The following is a 19,510-nucleotide window of genomic DNA, read 5'->3' as shown; positions in this document are numbered from 1 at the left end:
GATCTCCGGTTTTAAGAGACCTCTGACAACATTAAAATGTTTGCTATCGTGAGATCCTCCAACGGGGCCATTTAAGGGAATGAAAAAGAGTTTGATGATAGTTTGTGTTCACAACGGAATTAATTAGAGGACACAAATGGAAGGCCTGAAGACATCCGTGGTTTCAAAGTTATCTTCCGTTCCATCTCTAATTTTGCTTAAAGGATCGCCTGCAATCGTGTGTGCTTCATGACAAGCAGCTAATTGCATGAATGCTACTTTCTTCAGGTTTTGAGAATGCTATGAGCATAAAGATTGGGTGCTTGATGTGGCGAGTGCCATTTAAGTGCCATTTTTCATGTTTGTTTAAAAAAGAAAAAATGTCTTAGATCCAATCTGGGAGAGTTGGAAGCCCATAGCGGATGGAGTGTCCACTCCTTTGTGGTTATGGCTCTCGAGGGAGAGTCAAATTCAGATTGTTAGAAAATAAGTGGAAGTAATTCATATTCATTTCATGCTGGAGTTTGCAGACATGGAGTAAACGGAGCAAACTGGTCTGTCTTCTGTGTTATGTAAAGTCAAGTGCTCTCAGAAAAAGAATTGTGGTTACATTTTCTCTGTGCATCAAGTCAGAGCACACCGCTCTCTTCCTAAAATGCTTCCTGCTCTGTAAAAGTTGGGTCTGATTTTGTTCATTTTCATCTCGACTCTACTTTTCTAAAGCACATAACAGTATTACACAGGTTGTATTTTCAGTGTTTTTTACTTGATGATGTTAACAACAATTCCTAGCAACAGTGAATTCATCTCTGTGTGGAAATGGTGCCCTCAACTGGTTCTGCACTGTGCTCAGGTATGTTATATTCACAGATCATACTGAGTGGTTTGTAAATCAAAATAGCTGCATTTCTTTGGGCAACATGAATGAGAATAATGAAGATTAAAGCTCCTCTTAGTCTTGACTTAGCCACAAGACACTGTGACTTCAGAAGCTTTTCCTCCTCTGAATTGTATTTGCTTGTTCTCCAACTGTGGGGTGTTATTATTTTTATTATTTTTCTTTCCAGTTTTGATTTGGTTTCTGAGTGTAAGAGATTAGCAGAGATTAAAAGATTAAAAAATCCAGCATGCTTCCTGAAAGATGTGGGTGGAATAGCAGCAGGAAGCTGTTAGATTGGCTCAGTCGTCCTGATGCTGTTATCAGTGAGTGCTAACGGGACTTAGAAGTGTAACACGCTTCTGGTAATGGAAAGGGGGATCATTTCCATTCACAAACAGGCAGGAATGCTCCATTTCTGTATGCTGGTGTTTTGCAGTAAAATTGCAATTTAAATGATTAAAGCAAAAGAACAAGAAAAATGATTTTAAATAGACGTGAAAACATTCCAGTCTGCCGTGTTTTATTCAGTTTTGTTTGTGAAAACCAATGCCTGAACACAGCTCCAAAATCACAGTGAATGATTTCCTACACTAAATCAAATTACCTGAGTGCTAATGAGATCTCCTGCACTTGTTCCTTGCCATTTCTGGGTCAGGTAAACTTTCAGGCATTTTGTCAGGAAGTGTAGAGAACCAGATATGCAAAGAGGAGCATGAGAAGCAACCATCTACATTTGGCACAGGGATGAGGAATGGAAAGCTGTAATTGATGTTTCTCTTCTAGTAGCATTTACAGATACTTTTCCCTGTTTCCAAACTATGAACTTAGAAATAGAAAAAAATATGGGCTCACATGTTATAAAACCCTCTCTATCGGTCCCCAGACCTCAAATAGCTGAATCACTTTGATTTTTGGTTTTGTTCCCATGTTTCACACCATCCCTTCTGCATTACAAAGTGAAAACCAGGCCTGAGAGTAGCCTTGAGCATCTCAGGCTCTTTGGCTTCTGTCTTTTCCACCCTCTTGCTGGCTCTAAGCCGGCTATTACAAAGTTACCAAGCATCTGCACTGTGCTGGGCTCAGGGTATGTGCTAATGGATCGATGACACCAGCCAGCTATCCAAAAAGGAAGCAGGTATGAAATTTGCCTTTTAGTATGTTCTTGAGTAAAGGATTAAAAAGCACCATGTGATATTGCTCTGACCAAGCAGCAACTGCTCAGTGGAAGAGCAAGCTCTGGGTTTTTGAAGGTCCCCGTGTCAAAAACAAGCTGGAAAATCTGCATGGCCACAGCCTATGGCAGAGCGACTCTGTGCTGCAGTCTGCGTGAGGGTAAACTAATAAGAGAAACATTAGTGGTACAAGAGAAACAGATTGTTGAATGCAGAGATAACCAGAAACAAACAAACAAAAAACAAAACAAAACAAACAAACAAACAAAAACACATAAATCACCAGAAATCACACAAAACATCAGAAATACAGTGCTGTTGTCAGCACAGGAAATGAACAGGGTGGTTAAGAAGATGCCAAATATTAGGAACAAGTGAGGTGGGAGCGCAAGGCGCTCTGGTTAAGGCTGTCTGGGTCTTGCACCCATTTTAGAAATGGTGAATAGTTTTGGAAAGTGAAATTATGCTCTGTTGAATCCTGGTTTTATATCTGGTAGAAATCAGGTGGCTTGATTTCTGAGCTAGTTTTGTCAAGATACCTGGGTAACAAGTGAAGCACACTATGACATTTTGATTTTCCCAGTTGTTTGCATAGCACACAGGGCATTGTGCTACATCAGGAGAGTGATTAGTTTTAAAATTAATTGTTTGGAGGAGTGCAACTGAGAACATTTTTTTCTTAGGCTGAGGCCTGTCAGTACACCCAATGGGTTTTGAAGAGAAATACGTGGTGTCTGGTGTCTTACTTACCCTTTTCTTGCTTCCACCAGGCTGACTTGCCTATGCTAGTAATGTGTGTCCAAGTCTGTGTCAGTGCACATTGGGTTTTTTTGTTAATCTTACATAGCTTTTCTCCTCTCCTGGTTTAAATCCCTGATGTATCTATAACTCTTCTTGTCAGCCACTGAATACAGACTTTCCATTCCACAAAGATTCTCGTAGCTCTTCTCTTTAGTTGCAGTTGTCTTTCTTGAACAGGCGGGCTCACTGTGAGCGTTCAGAGCATTCGGAGTGAAATCTCATCCATGCACTGTGCAGCAGCACTAACAGCTCTCTTATTCTGCTGGAGAAACAAATCTGCTCTGATACAATCTATGGTTTTTTGAAGGTTGCATTAGAAAAGCAGTTGAGCGACATTCTGACCTCAGTCTTCAAGGTCTCCTCTTTCTTTTTGCATTCAAATGCTTCTGAGTTTAATATTATCTTCCAGTTGCATTTGGAGCTTCCTCATTTTAATGTTATCTTCCAGCTTGGCTTTATTAGCAGACTTCATCAGATAACTCCAGACTTTTGTAACAAACTATTAATGCAAATATTTAACACATCAATCCTTCCTCCACCCCAGTACTTCTATGTCAAAGCTCCTACTCGTCATCTCCTCTTTAGTATAATCCATCTTCGCCTTTCAGTGCCTTTTCTTACCCCATCTTCTCCAACTACATTAACTCTTGCACACGTGGCTCTGCGAGGAAGGTTTTGCTCAGGTCTAGAGAGATGAAATCTATGGCATTTCCCTTTGGGAGCTCTGTTTGCTAACTGGAGGTTACATGAGCTATGATGGTTAGGTGAGTGTGGCATGCATACATCTACCTTTTGGAAAAGCAAGCCACATTTCTCCCCACTTATTCCTGTCTGGTTTTCCTCCAAATTTTGTTCTGAAGTCTTGCATACTTCTGAGATAAAAATCATCATTCTTGTTTACCCAGAACACTTTTTTCTTCCCTCCTTTCCTTCCCTGCCTGGCAGCTCCATACCCACAGCTCCTCCCAAGCTGAGTTTTGGGGCCATTGTGTGCTGTTTCCTGGGGCACACACATAACAGGGCTGCCTGTCACACCAGTAGGAAGGTGAAAAGCCTTCCATGAGAAGGCTGCCGTGCTCCCTGCCTAGATTCACGGCTGCTATTTCTTAGTAGCTGTATCACCTTGAGCTCTTTGCTGCTGTCAGCTGAAGTGAGGTAGTTGGGATGCATTTAACAAGGAAGACTGGTTCACCGGGGGATTCGCTGCAGCTCTTCTTGGTGTGCAAATGGACCCAAACGAAACTGAATTAGAAAACTTTTTCCTTTCAGTTTTCAATCACTGTCAATTTATGTGTTTCAGCAGGAAATCAGACTGATTTCGAGCTACCTCGGTGGTGTATTGACAAATGCAGCAAGCGATGAAGTGCTACCAAAATCATCATTTTCTAGTTCACTGTAAATATGTCCTGTCTTGTGCATTTTATAGCACCCCAAAGTGAATCAATACATTGTGTTTGGATCTGAAAATGCTGTGTGTCTTTACGGAGCTGTTTTCATATTTCACAGTAGATACGTTAGTCACTTTGTGTACTATACATGCAGTAGTGAGCTGAAAATAAGTTTAATAACCCAATCTACTAGGTATCTTGTAAACCATTATGAAAACTATATACAAGTTATATACAAGCTGGAGACAAAATATCTCTCTCAACTATTAGACTGTTATAAATTACAAGATTTCAAATATTTATATATTCTCTAGTAACTGTACAAGCTGTCTACAAACTGTCAGAGTAACATAGATGTATGTACAAGTATATGCAAATAGGGCTAACATTACTTGCTTCTTCAGCTGCGTGGGTAGGTTGTCAGCAGGGTATGAAATAGGAAAATCCAGGTGATTACAGCCTCCACGTACGTACATAAATACATCTCTATATTTACAGAGACACATAAAGACTAACGAGCCCATTCCAGAACTTGGACCATAATCATGTGAAGTAAATCCCTCTTAGGGTATATGAAAGTGTCCATCAGTCTTTGTGTTCCTCGCTGCATCTGTATTCATCTTCTGTAAGTGATGCTGTGCTGCTGGAGGATATTCTACTTACAAAAATGAATCTAAAATTTTGTTTCTGTTGGATTCTGTAGGAAAAGAAATAGAAATAAATGTCACCTACGGAAGGAATATCTGGGGAAGGTAATCTCTGGTGAGTAATGTAAGAACTTGCTACTCTAAAGCATTTGTGTGAGAAGGCTGTTGTTTAACATCTTTACCATCTTTTCTTTACAGCACTGCTGTGTTCGGGATGCTGCCCTCTTCTTTGTCGCAGGTCAGTGACAAAAGGCTGTGTCCCTTTCCTATTCCTGCCTCCAGACTCTCCTTCTGCCTGTGACGTGCAGATAGATGGGGCTAATGATGAAGTCTCTGCCACATGGACACTCTACCAGAGGCCTGTGAGCTCCTTGCAGGAGAACTGTGGTAGAAGGATGAGGAGACCAGTGGTGATGGCCTTCACCCGTCTTCCCTCTGCGGGCCATCAATGTGAAAGGCATGGCAGGGATCAAATCCCATGAATAAATTGTATGCTTTCCGCCCTGGGCTGACACAAGAGCTGTGTGATGAAGATGTGTTTGTGACCTAACCTAGTGGTTCCTGTGAAGCTGGAGAGACACTGCTGGGAACAGGAGGCTTACCTTGTTCTCCCGGCTGCGTAGCCCATTGCTGGTATTGATGATACAGTCTTTGTTGGTACCCTTCTGCAATGAACACATGAAATTTTGGGTCAGGAAATGGATTGTTTCCTTTTTTCCTGCTCTCAGGGAGGAGCTGTGCCCTGCCAGACCCACCATGTGTGACCCCTTTTCCTAAGGAGGTGGCTTCAAGAGAAGTTCATGGCCAGGCCAGTCTGTGGTGGGAATTACTGCTCCCACTGATGGCTCACTAGCATCTGGACCAAGAGCCACTCTCTCTCTCCCAATTTATCAGAGACCAGCAGAATTTTAATCATTAACGTTTTGAATACAGACATAGTATAGGGCCTATGGCTGGATAGGCAGAGCACTGCACAGAGTTGGGTGTTTGTGAGCAAGGTAAAGGGACAAAAGTAGTAAAAGAGGAAAACTGTAGTGTCACCTCAGTGAGCTTTAATTTGGGGGAGCTGGCTGTATCCTTCTTCAGCAAGATGTGTAAAACTGCATCATGAATGGAGAGGAAAAACATGGACGGCTTAATCTCCTCATCAAAAAATTCGCACCTCTCCAGCTTCTCCAGGAAGCCCTCTGCAGGGGAACAAAAACAAAGTGTAAAAGTCACCTGCAGGCCTTGAAAATGAAGTATCCTCCACATGTCCACTGAGTGAATGCAGGGCTGTCTGACAAAATGCACAGTTTCATTTATTAGAGCAGACATTAGAGACGTGGAGAGGGTGGGGCGCCAACCCCATGGGCCCTGCCCTGCTTGATGCAGGGCAGGAGGGAAGAGGGGCCCGGCTCTCATCTAACCCAGGCTGCCCGAGATAGGGACAGCATGGAGATGGAGCCGTTGTTATCCAGCTCTGGGAGGTAAAACTGGGAATTGGAATAATTTTTGGGGGAAATGTGAGTACTCACCGTGTGCCCCTGCAATGTAAATGTCGATGTCGATCCGGATAAATTCTTTCAATGTCTGTTAAGCAGCAAACAGGCACCATTTAGATAGTGATACATTTGCTGATAGCAGCCATTACAGCAATTAACCAGAGCAATTTAAGGCATTGATTGTATTTGAATAATGGCAAAGAGCTCTGCACCTGGAGGCAGAACAGTCTCTTCAGTGGCAGAGGACAGGGAGGACTGGTTGTTTTGGGGAGGGACAGTACTTAGTACATTCCACCCCCAGTGAAAAAGATGATCTCTCATAAACTGCATGGCTTTATTGTACCTACTTCACACATGATGAAAGTGAGCTTCTGGGGAGACTTTTCTAACTAGGAATTTCAGCAGAACTCCTGTTCCTGTTGCATGCACACATTTAGTTCTTATGAAAATAGATTAACCCAGCTAATGTGGATCTAGATAGTTAACTTTAGCTATTGCTGTTGGAAAATGTTGTCCTTATTGCTCTGCTCAAGGTTGCCTTGGAAAGCGAGAGCAGGAGCAGAAATGAAATTCTGGTGCTCCAACTCCTGACCCCATGTTTAAAGCCATATTTCATAGGTGCTTTCTGTAAAACTTCCCAAAACCTTACCAGCTGAAGAAAGGGTGCCAGAGCCAACAATTTAATTCCAAGAAAATTTAGATTAATTATTTAATCAGTTTCTGTGGAAGATGTAGATTCTAGCTCACATAAACTCAAAGGTTGCCACTGACTTTCCAGTCCACATAGAAATACCTCTATGAAGCACACGGCCGCATTTATGTTTTTCTTTTATACGATTGCTGTCTGTCTCGGGAATAAAAATTACCTTTTGAAGGACTCTCATGGCAGAAAAATCAAGGAAGGAGACTGCTGAGAAATCCAGCACAATGCTGTGGATGTTGACCTGGGGCACGGTGATGCCGGGGGGCAGGTCGGAGCTCCAGTTGATCCGAATGGGCAGGTCTGTCATGCTGGTGGGCTGGTCCAGCTCCTCTATCCTGTTGTTGTCTAACTCTTCATCGGACTCGTGCGTTTGGTTAGCCATGCAAATCAAGCCTTTCTGCATTGGCAGAGGAAAGTACCACAGTTACTGCTTCTGTCTGAGACCCAGCCGGGTTGGAGCACGTCTTAAGGGTGAGAGTGGTGGCAACACAAAGCTGGTGAGCCCATGAGATGGAGCAGGACCCACCAGCACTTTACACCAGAAAAAGTTCTGCCTCTCCTTCATCTGGGGGAGTGTGGAAATGTTGGCTTTCCTCTAACCAATCATTTAATTGTCATCATAATCCGTTAATGATTGTCTTTTATTTTCCACAAGAATTTATTGTTCCCTCAAGTCAGCGATCAGATACACTTTGATTCAGTAGATTTGGAACAAGCCAACGAAAAGCATGCAGGATTTGTGACTGTGAGAGCCATTTAAAACCTTATTTTTGAAGTGTGTTTATGTCATGAGGTAGTGACTTGCAGAATAGCGTGTCTAATTAGGACAGGAGGCCGTGACTGGGGAATAGCACGGCTAATTAGGACAGGAGGCTGTGAATGCTCCTCTGCACTTCAAGCCAGGGAGCTGGTTACTTAATTCCCCAGGGTCTTGCCTCTTTTTTCCCACCCTGTCTGCAGCAGGTGGAGCTGCCTTACGTACGGGTGTCACTTGAAGCTCTCCTTTCTTCAGCATCTTTTTGATTTTCCGCAGAGCCTTATTGCGTTTCCTCAGGACTCTAAGCGGGTTGAAGCCAACCTGCAGAAACAGCGCTTTAGTTCTTTAGGTTTAGCCCAAAATTCCAGTAACATATCAAATAATCATGATGGTGAGGATTTAGGGAAAAACAAACAAAAAACAAAAAACAAAAACAAACAAACAAACAAAAAAAACCAAACAAAAAACCCTCTTGAATAATGACACAAGTAAAAATAAATGAGCAAATATCCTTAGCTGAATTAATTATGAAGCCTTAAGTTTATGGCATAGAGCTTTTTTATGGAAGGTATTGTTTTATATTTATTTACTACATTTGAATTTTACTACCTTTAAACATTTTAGTAATGTCTTTTTGAGCTGTTTTTCTCCAAAAACCAGCTGCCTTTGGTGCAGCTGCTTGCCAGGGTCTCTCATCTGCCTCTCTCTGTTATTCCAGATGAGTGCCCAGGCTGCTGCCTCCTTGCCCTGCCAGGAGGCCCTGGTGCCACTGTGTCCCCGTCCACACGAGGGTGCTCCTCAGTGGGGTCACACTGGTGTGGCTGGGAACAGGCTCAGGCCAGGAGCTGTCCCTGACTGGTGCCTTTGGTGCCTTGCCAGTTGGCATCTCCTGGGGCAAAGCCCCAGAGGAAGGACACAGCATCTCATGCAGCTCTTCTTTACAGTCATGATGAGCATGGTTTGGACTTGATGCTACCTACCACTGTTCACCAACAAACCCTTTTTTCCAGTCGGGAAGACATCTACACTAGCATGGGTTGCAATAGAGCATGATGATGCTGTAGCACAAGGCAGCAGCCCCAGCAAGCTGGTAAATTGCTGGCTAGCCCTGAGCTTGTCTTACTCATCTGTGTTATGAGATGGTCACCCAGGCTATCAAGCTCACAGATTTTATATATGCTCTGTGCCACCTGACAGCAGAGTGGATTTTGACCCTCTTTAACAAAATTAGAAGGGCAGGTATATCAGACTAATAAGGGCTACAAAAATACTACATTCCTGTAAGACTTCTGAGCTTGTGACTGGAGGAGAGAGGTTTTAGAAGTGCCTGTGTTTGTTTGAAAAGGAAAAGAAAGAGAGAGGCATGGGACTTCACAACCCTCAGGAAAAAAAAGTCCTTCAGACTTTTCTGACATGAAAACCAAGGTCATAGAAACCCAAATGTGCTGGATTTCCTCATCCCTGTGCCAGTTTCAGTCCCTCACATGGAGAATGAGCCACTCATTGCTACTGCTCAGCATAGCCACTGCCTATCTGTTCCCCACAGAAGCAGCAGTCGGGGGTGGCTGCGGGTGCCAGATGGGCTCAGGCAGCCCAGGGCTGGTGGGCATCTCTGGCACAGGCAGGGCTCAGCATCTCGTGCTGGTTGCAGGAAGGCAGGGTGATTTCATTCAGCTTTTGTTCTGTTTGCTGCAATTAAGTTCTTCAGGGCAAGGTGAATAAACTAGCATTTATTGGGTGTAAATAATATAAATAAAATAATGCTCTTTATATTTTCTGCTTTCCCAGTAGGTTTTCTAAAGGACTTAAAAGCACTGCTATGGTAAAAGTTCAGCACCAATCAGGCTGTTCTCTTTCTCAGGGGTATGTATGTACACATGGAACTACAGCAGTGAATAATTCATGAAAATCATCTCTGAACTATGAACAGACTGCATAGTTATGGGGAAATTGTATTCAACCTTAATGTGTCACATAATTCATCTGTTCAAACTGACTGCCCCAGGCACTTACAGCAGTGATGAGTTTCTCTTTGAAGAATTCAATATTAGCAAAGAAGATAGGAGATGAGCATCTGAAAATCTTCACTCCCTCTGGCTCATAGATCTGCAACACGGAGAAAAGGTATCGGTAACAACGTCTGGTACAGAAAGGCAAATGCAGCAGGTAATAAAAGAAGCATGAGGTTTCTTACGTCAGTGTAATCCTTCCTGTTCCTGTAGATGTTACTTCTCCCAACGTTGGCCAAAATGGTGCAGCTCGGGCTGCAAACAAACACAGGTGGTTATTTGTACCCCATGTTGAAACCTAGAGGAAGGGGCAGCTGGGGTTGCCCTCAGTTTGCTGCCTGGTTCTCCAAGGGTGAAAACCTTCTTTGCAAAGCTCAGCCCCTGCCTCTGGTGGCCATGCCCTGAGCACAGCTGCAGCTCTGGCTGCCCTAGTGAAATCAGCCAAGCATGGAGCTGTGCTGGATGAGCAGAGAAATGTCTGAAAGATTTAATTCAGAAGGGAAGATGCTGACAGGAGGCAGCCCTATTGCTGCCTGGTCTGAACTTCACGCTAGTGAGCAGCCATCTGCATGGCTTCTGGCCAGAGCAAGACCTGCATCCCCCTGACCTGCTGGGCAGTTCACACAGGGTGCCTCTGTCCCTGCGTGTGCTCACCCCTGTAAGGCAGCCCCCTGTCTGGCCTGTAATGGCATGTACATTCACACTGAAGTAGCCAGTGTTGATATTCCTTTTTTTTTTTTTTCTTTTTCTTGCAGGTTTAGCCTATTTTTTTGGTGGTGTTTTGCATGCATAGAGCTATAAGCAATTCTTTCCTCACAAACACCACTGGCCAGATATTTTTGGGCACCTCAGTGCATGTTTCCACTGAGATTTGCAGCACCAGTAAAGATGGAAATGTTATTTTTCAGACGTGCAAAAGCTGGCCACCATCACTCCGCCTCGCCAAGAGCTCAGCACTGCCTAGCAGTGGTGGTCCCATGCTCCACAGACAAGCAAAGGTCCTGGAAAAGGATCCAGCATTCAGGGATTTCTGCACGACTGGTTTGCCCAAACATACTTGCTGGTCTTCTCTGCACAGGGGGAGTTAATTTGTAACAGGAGGCCCTGAGATGTTTTATCACCGTGTCCAAGCACTCACAACTGGGAGCGGATCACCACGGTCAGCAGCTCGAACGCCACGGCAGTTGCCAGCCCAATATCCAGGCCAAGGAAAACGGCGGCTAAGAAAGTCACCACCCAGATCACCTGCAAGGAGCAGAAGGACATCAGCGATCATGAGTGTGATGAGGACCAGGATCGTGAGCCCCAAGTGAGAGAGCAGCAACCTCTGAACTGCTTTCTCTGATCTGGTACAGGATGTCCATTTTTTTGTTATTATTATTATTATTTTAAATGATTTCGTCTTTCATAGCTGCTTATCTTGTAAAATAGGGCTGCACTCACCAACAATCACCAGAAAGTAATTCTAGAGACAACAGTTTCTGTACAACATATTTGAAGGATCGGAATAATAAAAATGTGAATCTTTCATAGGTGGTTCACCAAATGCTCATTACAAATCCAAGAGAAGCACAAGGTTAAAAGTAAATTGGTGTCCTGGTGAAGCTGAGAGTTGTAAATATGCCTCGTACAGCAAGACAGACAAATTTAGCTGCCGTGAATGTACTTGACTGATAAACACAAATTACTAGATAATAATGAGTATTTTAACTGCAGATCTCAAAGCACATTTTCATCTGGAAAATGACTATTTTGCAGCTCAGAAACTGGAGGTCTGATTCAGAAACACAAAGAACTGACAGATGAGAAAGGCAAGAGACCATCTTCTGAGAGGTAAGAGGTCCTGTCCTGCAGCCACGAGCTTTACTGTTGGGAGTAAATCCTTTCAGCCATGGTCTGCACTTGCTTTTTGTGTATTACCTTCCACCTGTTGTGCTACATGAGTTTATGAAAGGGAGAAAATGTTCTTGTAGTAAATGCAGCATATATTTAGACTTTTTTTTTTTTTAACTTTCTTTCTATGTTTGAGTTTATATAAGGAACTGTTTTTTGATGAAATGGTTGAAAATGGATGTCTCCTAGAGAGATGAGCAGACAGAATTGACTCAGGATAGCTGGGACACAATGAAAAACATGAGCAAGGGGTGCAAGAGTAAAAAAGGCATGCTATTGTTGTCCTTTCCATGTAGAGAAGCAAGGCAGCTGTAAAAATAAAGATGACCTTTAAGAGCATTTGCATAAGAGGTGACTTTTCCATAGTGCTTCATTCCTGATTGCTTGTGGGACTCCACTTACACAGTCATATTTGTCCTTCCTCCACAGGACGCCCACTTCCTTGAATTGCATGAGCATTCCTTTCAAGTTGCCCAGAGCCAAAGCTGCAAGGACTGACTGTTAAGAAGAGCAAAACGCATACTGAATTTTAAAGCATGCAAAGCACATATTGAACATTTAGCCTTAAAACCTTATACAAATAGGGCCAAAATTCAACTCCTCCCAGTGTATCACTGCTGCGAGTCGGGATGCCCTGTCCATCACTCTGATACCTCCCTAGCTGTGGTGCAGCACAGGTGCCTGACTTGGGGCTGCAAATCCCACTTACTTTTGGCACCTAAAAGCAGGTGCTCTGATGTCTGGTGTGTGGGCACCTCCATTCCCTTTGACCACATGTCGTGGTTCTGCCTGTCATAATATGGGAGAAATAGCCTAGTTTTGCAAAACCCTGTTCAGCTCCCACTGAAGTCTGTAACCATTCCCAGTGCCTCCTAGAGCAGCCCTAGGTTTGGCAAGCAGGAGGAAGCACTAAGTAAGGCAAGTGAATACCTTCTGTAATGGTGCCAGGAGAAACCCGATGGCCAAGATGACAATCAAGACGATGAATGCTGAGATAATACCAGCAATCTGCAAGAGGGAACAATTCCACCATGAATAAGTGCTCAAAGGCATTAGGGTCAGCAGTGAAAAAAGAGACCTTTCTCACATTAAAAGCCATCATTACCCATTGTATTCTTTACCTGTGTTTTGCCTCCCGTGCTCTCCTGCACACCTGATCTTGACAAAGCTGTACTGGAGGCAAATCCTTTGAATGCTCCACCAACGATATTACCCAGTCCAAAAGCAATTAGTTCCTGGAATAAAAACCAAAAAGACTGTTCTTAAAAGCTAGTCTGTGATGGTTATTCACAAGAAAAGCATTCCAAAAATGACTTACTTCCCACTGACAAATGCACAGTACTGACCTCTGTGTCATTGACCTACCTGGTTGCCATCTATCGGGTAGTCGTGCTTGATGGAATACACTTTAGCCACAGAGAAGGCTACTGCAAACGCAACGATTGCAATGGAAATGCTGTCACCGATACACTTCTGGAGGATGCCTATATCAGGTGCAACAGGAGCTTGAAATCTGGAAGACAAAAATCTCTGCTCTTTAAGGATGTGCCTGGGGAGACAATTTGCCAAGCAAGTGGGCAAGGCAGCGATCCAGCTCATGCAGTTTTAGCTGAGTGCCTTGGAGAGGTGAGACACATAATTGCAGATCTGAACCCTGTAAAGCTCTGGGGGATCCTGGATTGGGACTGGGACTCTCTTTATCTGCACTCATCTCAAGTGGTGTCTCCGTGGGTTACCATTTACTTGGCCAGGACCAGCCACAGTTTATCTTGGCTGACGTGCGTGCATGGTTCTGCCTTCTAATTACACATAGATTTAAAAAATCCCTGTGTGATTCACTGAAGCACTTTACACAGCTAAACAAACATTTACGAAGTCAGGCTAGCCTCTCTGCTATATGCTTTAGCGTTGCCATGTCCTGCTCCTTTGCTCAGGGCCTTCTGCAGATCCTGGGGGGAATTCCTCTCTGCTATTTATTTTTTTTTTTTCTTTTTCCAGTGAACTGGTATCTGAAGAGTGGAGACTCTTGAGCAGAATTAGCTGTTCCTCTGCAAACTTCATCTACTAACAGCCCTCGGGCTACAAGTGCTGAGTGCCCTGGTGAGTAAATGGCTGCAGTCTGATGTCCTAGTAAATGCCTTCCTCCCTCCTTTAAACTTAATGCATGTTTGTTAAGTTTTTATGCCAAAATTCTGGCATACCTGGATATATTCTATATACCACATATACTCTATATATGGATATATAATCTATATGTGGATATACTCCCAGAGGAGTGTACATCGAGGCCTTGTGAGGGTAATGCTGCCAGGGGAAAGCTCATGACTGGTAACAGGGGACAGGGGACCAGCAGGAGATCTGTGTGGGGTCATCCTGACCTCCCAGGGCTGGTGGTGGCTGCTGAACCATGGGCATACTTAGGGGGAAATGCAGGGGTTCAGGTGTGCTCAGTAAAAGGGGCATATATCAAAATCCTGCTCAGCAGCTTGGGAAATGAAGCATGAGATTATTTCATGCCACAGTTTCAGGAAAGAAAAATCATTCCTTGTTGCACAGATGTGCTACAGTAAGTAACTTTTATCTATTCAGAATGGGTCCTAATATTGTTGAGAGCAAACTCTTTATTTACCTGCTGAAAGAAGATGAAGTAAGTGATTCTGATCATAAAATAGAGCCAAAATGATTTAGCCCTGACAAAATAGAGAGAACATTTTGCTCCATTAGTAAATTGTAAAGAAATAACTTACCCTTCTTCTAGCTCTCCAACAACAGCTACATTAAATCTTTTTTCAAATTCGACAAAATAGGAAATCAGTGCTGCTAAGACTGTCTGAAACATAAAACCCAATTCCATTAGGAACATTCAAATAAAAGTATGGAGAAACCATTAAGAAACATTTCCTTCCCTCTCTCAGACACTCTTCAGCCTCATCACCAGCAGCAGGATAGTGCCCTAAGACTGCACTTCCATTTCGTGTTCATATGTGATTCCTGAATAACTTTATAGGCATGGCTTTACAGTCATAAACCCTACAGAGAGCACATCAGAGTATCTCACTGATATAAAACTAATAGAAAATAGAAAACTAAAAGAAAACAGGTGGGGAGGGAGCCGCCCTGTTGAGGTTTCCCTCACCCCGCTGCAGCTTGGGGCAGTTTGTTCCCTCTGCTGCTGGTGAACAAAGCTAGCCAGATAGAGGGCTGCTCCCCACATCGCTGTAGTGATGGAGTGATCACGAAATCGAAGAGGGGTGACCATTACCACAATCAGCTCGATGGGGATGGGAGCTGGTAACTTCGCTTTGTAGCGGTCGTTCAACTCTTTCACCACAAACACGATCAGCAGGACAAGAAGGGAGGTGACGAGGTCGGCGATGTTTGTGTCTTTGATCTGGCTGAACACACTCTCCAGAGTCTGCAAAATCAATAAGAAACGTGGTGCTTTTCAAGCAATAATGCCTTGACACAGCAGTGTTATCCTTTCCAGAAATGCCTGTACCTAAACCGCCATAAGCACTCTGGGGTTGAGATTTACTTCTGGTGTACCGTGGAGGTTGCAAGCCCTGATGAATGCACACACACATCCATGAAAGGCCCTTTGCAATGGCTCTCATCCCTCTCCTTCTGGGCTGTCCCCTCTTCTACCTCCTTTCTCATCCAACAGCCCTCAAGGAGTCATACACACATTAGATAAATAAAATATTGGTCCAGTTAAAAGGACTAATTAAATGTTTGAGCCAAAGTTGAACACAAAGTTAAAATATGCTAACACAATAGAAAACACTATCTAACTAGCCCAACAGGGTGTGATTTGGTCTCTGGTGAGAAATTTAAAGATCTGTCATATACTGATAACACATCTTTTATATTTTTCTCTTGTGTTTCCTCCTGCATGGCTCTTTGTTTGCTCAGGTATGTTATTGCTGCCTAGTGGCACACAGTCAGGCATACACCACAGGTTCCCATAATATTAACAAGTGCTGAACAGCTAGCACTTACATAGATGATGCCAAATGGTACATTATATCCAGGGACAGGCAGCTGAAGCATGAACTTCAGCTGGGACACCAGAACATGGATGGCTGCAGCAGTTGTGAAACCACTGATTAATGAATGTGATAAATAAATGACGATGAATCCAAACTGGAGAATTCCCAGAAGCAACTGAAATGCAAAATGACCATGCATTAGTGTGATTCACTCATGCTTTTAAGCAATAAATGTATTAAATAGGAACAGATTTTCACCTAATCCTGTACATCCAGGGACTGAGGAAAATACTGTCACCAGACTGGCAATAAAGGTTGAGACTTAGCAACAGGGGGCATAAGTCTTATAGGAGTAATTGCTACAGCAGTTAAAACCTATTATTTTTATTTTATAGCTAAAATAAATCTTCTTTAGTCTTAGGGTTTTCAGTAGCTGTGTTTTTACTTGGTACCTGTGCTTCATGAAGTATGAACATATAAATATATTAGGAAGGAATTAATTTTAGGAATTTTAGGTCTGGGCAAAACCAGTAATTTTACAACATGAATCAGTGTGTGGCAATGGGAAGCAGACAGACATGTCCTCATCAGTACGCCAGGGTAAGATACATGGGAATGGGAAGAGAATTATTTCTGTAACTGCTCTGGCAGAAAGCAGAGGATGGCCAGTCACCATCCATCTGTTTACATAAGTGCATGTAGACGAATGCGGGCAGACACACATATATTTACCAACCTGGATGATCCCAGAAAGGAAGGTTACAGATGCAGCTACCATCACCCGCTCTTCATCTATGATTGAGGTGTTGGTGGAATTGTCATTTCCAGTACTGCTATCGGGGACCAGCCTGACGACAACTCCTCCCACCATCAGGCTCAGGACAGGGAAGGGACCTGCACACAAGGCATGCATTAGACCCAAAAATCCAGCCTGCAAGTTCTTTGGCGACGAGGGCGGTCAGTGTGCCTGAACTTACCCACTGAGATGTGCCGGGATGTGCCAAAGACAAAATAGACCAGGACTGGGAAGAATGCCGCGTAGAGCCCATAACCAGGAGGGACATTCACCAGCAAGGCGAACGCAAGACCTGTAAGGACAGACAGCGGGGTGGGGAGGTATGTGTGGCAGGCTGGAGCCAGCAGCCTCCTTCCAGCCAGCTGAGCTGGAGCAGATGTTCCCCAGAGCTGTTACCTTGCAGCACGGACACCAGCCCCGTGTTGATGCCAGAGATGATATCGCTGAGGATCCACTCCCTGAAGCGGTACGCCGGCAGCCACGAGACGATGGGAAAAAAACGCAAGGCAATTTTTTTGGCCTTTTGCCGGGAGCAACTGTAAAGACACAAGAGGACATAGGTCTCTGGGTGAACGTCCCAGCTGAATCTGAGTCTCAGCACACCAGGATGTGCTCCCTATCTTTGGAGGGGAATGACAGGAGAAGGATTGAGGTTTGGCTTGCCAGAGGTCAAAGTCTCGCCAGACACAGCCCTGAGCAACCTGCACAGTCAGCTCTGCTTCCAGCAAGGGGCTGGATGTGGTGACCTCCAGAGGTCCCCTCCAACAGAGACATGGTGAGTCTATGCTGCCAAGTGCCCAGGAAAAGACAAGCTGCCTGGGATACAACTGTAGGAAGACCTTTAAGGGTAATAGCAGCTAAAAATATTTAGAAAATTCTGACTGTGCATATGGTAAATCAGTTTTCATTTGCTTTGTTGGAATCTGAAACAAAAGGTGTCAGAATGGACTTCATGCTATCTGAGAGCTGCAGTCCAGGTTGTTTCTTAGATCCATATTAAAGAAAGAAACCTTCTTACCGAAAATACAGTTTCAGGTTATCCCAAAAGTTTTTATGGTATCTGTGCAATTTCTCATGCTCTTCATCAAACGAGTTCTCCGAGTACACTGGTCTGGCTACGATATAGTGGTTGCCTACAGGTTCAACCATTTCTCCTGAAAGGGTGAGGATGGGGACTGTTGTGTGCCTCTCTCTGTCGTTAGTCAATTAAAAACCTGAAATGAAGTACAAAATTAGCTCCCTATGTTCTGTGGGGTGAGTAGCCATAGCATAGATGAGTGAGCTCCAAACTGAGCGTTGCCACCTTTGAAGATCAAAAGAGAGATGGCTGAGAGATACCCGCTTCATTTGGCCAAGGTGAACTCCTGCCCTTCTCCTCCCACTGCAGGGCAGTGTTTCACTGGAGCATGAAACATTCCTTTCTAAAGATGCAGCCAAAAAGTGGACAAGATGGATTTTGAGTTAGTTTATCTCTGAATCGGCTGTCTACAGCTGATAACTATCTCTCTCAAGGGGACTAATCTCTTAAGGAACCAACAAGCAGATCCCAAATATTTTGTCTCTGTGGCACAGTGAAGAAGCACTGAGCCTGGACAGGAAGGTTGGGAGCTGAAAGCCACCACAAATCCAAGGGGAAAAGGCAGAGCCAAGGCAGGGCTCAGCCATTCCCTCCTCGACTCAGAGACAGGGTTCAATCTTTTGGCTTGTGTCTGAGTGTTGGGAACTCAGCAGTAAAAACGTGAACAACTGTTGCAATGTCTGACCTAAATATGGCTTTCTGCCTTGTCCCACCCCGCATTGACAAGTTTGTGCTGAATAGAGGCTTTCCTCCGTCACTCCAGAAGCGACCCCCAAAGCTCGCATTGCACACAAAGAGATTTAAGATTCACTGCATTCGTACCATGGGGTATTTTTCAGCAACTCCTTGACGCCATTGCTGTGCTGCCCACTGTGCTCTGCTATGTTTCTCTCAGTGCCTTGCATTCTTCCTATGTTAAAGGCACCTAATAACATTTATTTCTATTGTAGTCACCATTAAATATTTAATACAGTACTAGTCCTAGACAGCAACAGTGGGACTTGCTCTTGGGAGCCTCAATACCATGACAATAAGTCATTTCTCTTTGTTTTCTCTCCCTTATCATAAATGTTCCTTATGCCTTGCTGCTTGTTGGTCTTGCAAGCTGATTTACACTGAAACACCCCACATGCAATTCTAATTTCCACTTGTGTGTACAAAATATTTGGAGGCACCAGGACATATTTTCAAGTGGCACAAAGTGCTTTGCATTGTTATGAACAGACAGAAAGCTGTTTATCTGTAACAATTTTTGCATTAAAATGTAAATCCCATCCTGAAACTCACTGCTTTGCTATAGCTCGGAGTGTTATTGACCTACTTCAAATAATCTCACTTTTAGCTTTCTCTTAGTTTATTCTGAGGAAATTCATGAATGTAAAGAGGTCCAAACAACATCAGATGAACCTCTTAGATATGTTAAATTTTTTGTGGATATATTATTTTGCCATAGAAGATTCACTATTTAGGCAATGTTTTAAACATTTGTAATGTAAAAAAAAAAAAAAAAAGATCTGTAATATTTTCCAAACACAGGCAAGTAATTATTCTATGAGGTTAATATTCAAAATCTAAGGTTGTTCAAGACCTTGACCCAAAGCATGTTAAAATCAGCCAGAGAAATCACACTCCAATCCTATAATTGCACTTTACTGTCCTTCTCATCTGATGCTGATGAAATTGAAATGAAAAACTTGGTTGATTTTGTTCTTTCTCTTGTAAGTCTTGATGTATATAGAATTTCAGAAAGAAGTTTTATCTGTCAATTAGGATTTCAGGAAGGGGTTTTATCGGTCAAAGACTTTAGAATTGCTGTTTCTTACTCTGAGTATCAGTCCTTTACACTTCAAATCACAGCGAGGGGTATTATCAAAAGCCCTGCTAAATAGTTTTGCTCATTACTTTGTAGGGCATAAGATGTACTATTTGTACCC

The 19,510-nt window shown here is 43.5% G+C and overlaps 1 protein-coding gene across 1 annotated transcript; it reads right to left on the bottom strand.

Annotated features, from left to right (window-relative positions):
• Positions 1-4,530: 4,530 nt before the first annotated feature.
• Positions 4,531-17,647, bottom strand: SLC26A3 (solute carrier family 26 member 3; the record flags this gene model as incomplete). The annotated part of the gene is made up of 20 exons (XM_084306270.1): positions 4,531-4,557; positions 5,470-5,532; positions 5,909-6,054; positions 6,385-6,439; positions 7,218-7,451; positions 8,037-8,132; positions 9,825-9,917; positions 10,006-10,075; positions 10,959-11,065; positions 12,116-12,211; positions 12,644-12,721; positions 12,835-12,948; positions 13,079-13,226; positions 14,461-14,543; positions 14,976-15,128; positions 15,713-15,877; positions 16,439-16,596; positions 16,680-16,790; positions 16,895-17,034; positions 17,517-17,647. 20 exons carry the CDS (start codon positions 17,645-17,647, stop codon positions 4,531-4,533), a joined length of 2,268 nt encoding a protein of 755 aa, XP_084162396.1.
• Between the last annotated feature and the right edge of the window lie 1,863 nt (positions 17,648-19,510).

This window comes from Netta rufina (genome assembly GCF_964035555.1).
Source record: "Netta rufina genome assembly, chromosome: 1".
In the NCBI taxonomy this organism is placed as follows: domain Eukaryota; kingdom Metazoa; phylum Chordata; class Aves; order Anseriformes; family Anatidae; genus Netta; species Netta rufina.
Note: the sequence above shows the minus strand (reverse complement) of the source record. Positions and strands in the feature narration are given on the sequence as shown.